General features: G+C 33.2%; 1 protein-coding gene across 4 annotated transcripts in view; it reads right to left on the bottom strand.

Annotated features, from left to right (window-relative positions):
- Window positions 1-151: 151 nt before the first annotated feature.
- The window catches only part of LOC110024551 (HVA22-like protein k), a 21,186-nt gene continuing 15,168 nt past the window's right edge, over window positions 152-6,169 (bottom strand). Inside the window, exons 6-10 of one of the 4 annotated variants that reach the window (XM_020724589.1) lie at window positions 2,738-2,801; window positions 1,628-1,726; window positions 1,245-1,317; window positions 1,009-1,078; window positions 152-291 (exon numbers count right to left, since the gene is read on the bottom strand). In XM_020724589.1, the coding sequence (XP_020580248.1) occupies window positions 279-291; window positions 1,009-1,078; window positions 1,245-1,317; window positions 1,628-1,726; window positions 2,738-2,801 (319 nt within the window). In that variant the 3' untranslated portion in view covers window positions 152-278. The other 3 variants (XM_020724587.1, XM_020724586.1, XM_020724588.1) reach the window with 3 other exon arrangements.

Consider the following 6,169-nt stretch of genomic DNA (forward strand, 5'->3'; position numbering starts at 1 on the left):
CCAAACATGTGCGATGATCGTGCGGTTCACGGTGGACCCGCTCAAACCGGCCAATCCGATCAGATTTTTAAAAGAGTGATTTTAATAGTGGTTAACAAAACCTAGGACCACAATGCATCATAACATGAATAAAATATATTATTACAAATTATCTAATAAATCGGCCACATGCAACCTCTGCATTCTTCGAGGAAATCACTTAAAACGAGAATGTCATTTGGGCTTTGGGCGTGCATGAGCTTACGAGACGTCGCATTTTAAATTACTCAGCAACGTCTTTAACATTTATTTCTGTTTTGCAAACAAGAGATGTATTATCTCAAGTGTTTTTTATGCACAGGACAAGTCGGGGTCAACGGTGAAGGAAGATTGATCGACCAATGACTACTAGAAAAAATATGAAGACAAATGAAATCACAATGCAATTAAATCTTTTTATAATACATTCAACTAAATCATAAATTATAATAAACTCGTCTTTTTTTTTTCAAAATAGAGTAGAGATCCAAAATAGTTCACGACTCTTCATGCGGGGTTATTTTAATCCTAAAGTTTATAGAAATGTTAAAATAATCTCGCAGGTTTTTTAATTTGGGGATGAAATAATCCCCATGTGAGACTGTTAGAGCTCAATTTTAAAATACTCGGGGACTATTTTGACACTCTATAAACTCTGAGACAAAAACAACCGCATGTAAATAATTGGAGATTATTTTGAAACTTTACTTTTTTTTAAATATACTCAAAGTTCAACAATAAGCAGTGCACTAGAGTCGGTAGATCTGATGCAAACACATAAAATAAGTCAACAAGGTCCAAATTCTCAAAAAGCTTCAGAGGACTATAAAAATAAAAAGAAAACAGGATTAGCTATACATTTTGCATGACCATAAGGTTCAGACCAAACTTAAATCAAAACCATAAAAACCTAAGTAATCCGGAATCAAACAAACCGATAGACAACATTATGACTAATTGTTTATATCATCAGAGTCCTGAATTGCTAACCTTGTGGGCGCATTCGGACCCTCTCCACCTTGGAATTGAAACAGTCTGAAGTCTTTCAGCATTTGGTTAGCTGTGCCATAGTTTTTTCATAAACAGAAAGAAAATTACTAGTTAGCTTTTCGCTTTAACCACGAAGGAAGAATGGTTGAAGAGTACCATAGCATTTGCACTGAGCAATTACACATAAATCCTACCTCCCTATTGCACATAACAGGAAAGTCTTATGCACCGCTTACCTGTTCTTGCGCCTTTCATAATCAAGTCCTTCAAGCACTGGATTTCAATTTCGTGAGCAACAAGAAATTTTATCTGAAGAATCAAACATTGTGCAAAACAGATTATGGTTTGCGAAGGACGAAATTCAATCCTGAAGTTGTAAATTAAATTTGAAAACCAGCAAAGAATTAATTGGTGAGAAAAAATGATCATAATATCAATAAATGAATATTTATGAGCTCATATTTTCCTAAAAAAATATTATTAGCACTAGCAACATCCCAACATGGATAAAAAAATATATCATGAGCGCAAACATTAATGATATGAAGGTGCATTAGATACATAAAGGCCCATTATTTCATTACAAAATACTAAAAGATATAATGGGAAAAGACCCTACGGTTTCGCCAGATGTGTAGTTGAGCAATAGATCAAATTTATATTGATGCTTCAACAAGAAGGGGCGTATGTGCCTTCTATACAAATGGCTTGCACCCTGCTGGAAAATAAACACACATCAGAACGATGAAACTCATTTAAAAAAAAATAGAGGCATTTACATACATGACACCCAATACATGACACCCAATTTTTATGTATTTACATATCTAACACCTAAGCTTTACGTTTTACATTTATAACACCCAAATTTTTCATATCACATCACAATATCATCATTTTAACTTTTAAAAAGTGACATACACCTATCCATGCATAGGTAAGGTGGCATGTATGTAAATATTGAAGTTTAGGTGTTAGACGTTGATTTCATGCTTGCAAACTGACAGTTTTGGATAACCATCGGTATTGCCAAAAGTTAATCTATACGCACAAACTAGAAAATCAAAATATTTTATGCAAATATTTGTTACAATGCGCAAATTATAAAAAATGTTAGAGAAAAAAAGACTATACTTGTTAAAAAATGTTGTCTTTGAAAGAGTTTTTAATAATTTTAAAGCAAGGCGGCATCTATTGGCATCAGCTTCAACAAGTCAACGTAAGTAACAAGGGAAAACTCTATCCATCTTTCTCTCCTATCATGTAAACTTCTTGAAACCAACCATGGTTTTCTGAAATGTATTAAGAGTGAAAAAAATCATATCCAGAGTTCAAAAAGAAAAAAGAAATTCATTGAAAATGGATTGAAATATAAATGCAATCTACAATCATTCCATTGGTTAGAATGTTGCTACACAACACAATTATTTCCATTTACATATAAAAAATTTAATAAAAATCAAGACCATATCAGCTTTCATAAAAGATACACAAATCACATGGTGATGTTCTGCACTGTACAATTAATTATCTAAACCCATAGGAAGATAACTCAGTAGTGAATCATTTAGGAAATACCTTAGAAATTTTTCACCTAAAAACTATTTAAACTTGCTTTACTAATGCAACGAATACAAATATTAAAGCAGCATGTCCCAAGCAGATAAAATGAAATGACGCAAGGTAATGCTAAAGTGGAATTAATAGTGAATTGTTTTAGAGTACATACATTATTGGACGGAAGCTGGAGCCATAAGAGAAAAGCAAACTTCACATGATAGTAGAATGGGACCCTATAAACACAAAACATGATGAAGACTGAGGCACACTGGCCAATAAGTATTAGCACAATGAAAAGAAAATGTTAATTAATTAAAAATAAAAATCTATAGCAAACCAAGCAGCGCTTGCATCTTGACGATTCAAGCATTCACCTTCATAGAGCCCTAAATCCATGCTAGTTGATTCACCATTGTTCAAGCGAGAGGAGCTCGCAAAACGCATATTTTTAATAACTTCCTTTTTTGCTTCTTTTTTTTTTTATCATTTTGTTTGAATTTTGATGCAATATTTATGTAATACTCAACTAAAATTTTTGTTTCTCGAGGTTTTGGGAGCAAATTTTTAGGGCCAACAAATTATTTTTCTTTTTTAAGAACATTTTCATTGGCACAATTATTATTGTTACATGTTAGGAAATTCATCACAAAATATATAATTTAGTGCTTTAGGGTTTTATGAAGATTACAAAGGCATAGACGAGAGAAACAGACCATAAATGTAAGAATTTTTACATAGAAAATACAATAAGGAAAAGAAGTATTAAATGTGGCCCATTTGAAATAATTTCATTAGTATAAACTAAAGATTAAAAATGATACTCTACCTTATAGTTGGAGGTGTTAATACAATGAGACACGAACATAGATAAAATCTCATGTGACGGTATTAAGAGTTTAGATAAGCCAATCATCATCGACTCTTCAAGTAATGAGCGTCAAAATACAATTGATCGACATCGAAACTCTAAACAAAAGGCATAAACTTGATTTTTCTTTTGATAAGAAGGGAGATTGCGCGACAGAGACGAGACAAATGTTAGATGTTGATGATTGTGAACATCATATGTCGTTCATAGACAATTAACATCAATGGTTGATGCTGAACGCCGAGAGCCAGGTGATAGAGAGTAGTAAATTTGGTCATTTTTTTGATAAAATAGAAGATTGATTGTCCTAGAAGACAAGCATCGGAAGTCAGTGGATAGTAAATGTCCCAATTTGATCATTAGTAGGTATTAGACGATAATCAATAGGAAACATTAGAAGTCGGTTGAACAAAAGCATTTAGCTGCATGCTTAGATGACAACCATTAAACAATGTTGATTGATGAACATCAAACCTTGCTTGATGTCATATTTCAAAAGATGGTTGATGAGGAACTTCGGAAGCCAACAAAGGGCGAATGTTCAACATGGCATTCTCTTCCTAAGAGGGGTGATTAAAGTGATTAAGAAGACATGCATTGGAAGTTAGTGTTTAATGAATGTCGGTTGTTGGCAAGCAACAAACAACAATAGAGTTAGACATCAAGCAACGGTGGGAAATTGGTTTGATCATTCATTTGACGGGTGTAGAGATAGGGTGACAAAGAATAATAAGCATTATTGCTTGACAAATACTAATAGTATACAAACGTCAGGTGATGCTTGAGAAGAAACATCAAAAGTGAAGCGATGATGAGTAGTTAGTATAGTCGTTCTCTTGATAGGAGAGGATCGATAAGATAGGCGTCACACATTGGTGGCTAACAGACATCAAATATCAGTCGTTCATGTGTCAGAACATGGAAGTCAAACAAAACTTAAAAATATCCAAGTGGGTGTATAACGACTAGCCACCTCACCAAAAACATGAAAATGTTTGAAAAATCATACTAGATACAATTTTGATCAAAACTATATCATGTAGCCTATCATATTGTATCAACATAAGCCAATAAACTAGAATAAATAAAATTTAATGATTCTATAATGGCAACAAGCTATTAGAAGAAAAAATAATAGAAAATTATTTTAATTATTGTTTATAAATTTTTAAATTAATATTTAAATAATATTAAATCATTTATTCAAAAACTTAAAAATTTCAAACATAATAAAATAAAATCTAATCTAATTTTTATTTTTCATAGCCAATTATATTATTTTTGTGAAGGAAATATTATGTAGGAAGTATTTAAGAAAATATTCAAATTATAAAAATTATAATTACTATTTAAATGAATTAATATTGAATTTAATTTAAATTTTTTTAGTTTATGATTAATTAAATGAATATATTTAATTGTGAGCTAAAAAGCAAACCAAGCAAGAAATTTGTTAGAAATTAGACAATATTGGTTGGTAGTATTGGTCGTTTTTTCGATAAGACATGAGATCAAATGACTAATAATATGGGTCTCAAACCTCTGTGGCTAACATATGTCAATCATTGACAAGCACCTGATCATACTAATAGTAAGACAACAAAGGGTGGTTGACTTCATCGCTCTCTTGATAATAGAGTAGACTAAGAGACTCATAAGATGGGTGTTGGACATTAATGGATGGAAGTCAAACACAATGGTTCAAAGGCACCATGTGATGACACATGGAGAATGTTGAAATTTAAGCAACAATGGGTGATTAATTTACACATTCAAATAGCAGGAGATGAGATTAGGCAATTATACAAGACATCAGACGTTAGTGGACGACAAACAATGATCACCAATAGATGTTAGACGACAGTTGATATGGAATATCAATAGTCGAGCAATAATGAGAAGCCAGCTTGATCTTTCTCCTTATAGGAAGGAAGGTTTAGCCAGTGGGAAGGCATGCATTGAATGTTTATAGTTAACAAGTGCTGGTCATCGCCCATTGGCATGCATTAGATGAAGATCAAATAACAATGTTATAAATCAAGCAATGGTGAGCAATTGACTTTATTTTTCTAGAAATAGAATAAAAATAAATATGTCAGACTTGGTAGCTGACAGATGTCAATGTTGACCTCATTTTTAGTGAGATCTAATCTTTCTCTTAGGATTTAGGATCTAGCCTTATGGACCTCTCTTCGACTATCTTAGAACCTTAGAAATGGGACCCGCATTGTTCTAGAAATTCAACCCGCTTCTGTACTCTTTTGTGGTTTCGCGTGTGTGGTATCGACTTTTAACACTTAGAAGGATGAAACCAACATGAGGAACCCAAAAGGGATCCCTATAGGACCTTTTGAGCCTTAGGGTGACCTTTTGCACAATTCGCACTCCCGCGCTCACAAACTTCGCAATTCGGAGAGTCGACGCGTCTGATCGCCGCAATTCGCATGGCCTGTATTGTTACTTGTCGAATGCTCAATTAAACTTTTTGGGACGATCGATCGCGGGTCGAAATTTTGTAAAATTTCAATTTTCGTCGCGTTTTTTACCCGATTGTCGACGACGTCGTCCGAGCGACCCCGGATGACGAAACGGACTGCACCGGCGCGTCCAGAACGTCGATTTTGCCTAGGGAGGACACCCATTTTGTTACGTCACCGCGCGTGAATAAGTCACATGTGATTTAATATATATATATATATATATATACATATATATATATATATATATACATAT

Source organism: Phalaenopsis equestris, unplaced genomic scaffold, assembly GCF_001263595.1.
Source record: "Phalaenopsis equestris unplaced genomic scaffold, ASM126359v1 Scaffold000258, whole genome shotgun sequence".
NCBI lineage: Eukaryota > Viridiplantae > Streptophyta > Magnoliopsida > Asparagales > Orchidaceae > Phalaenopsis > Phalaenopsis equestris.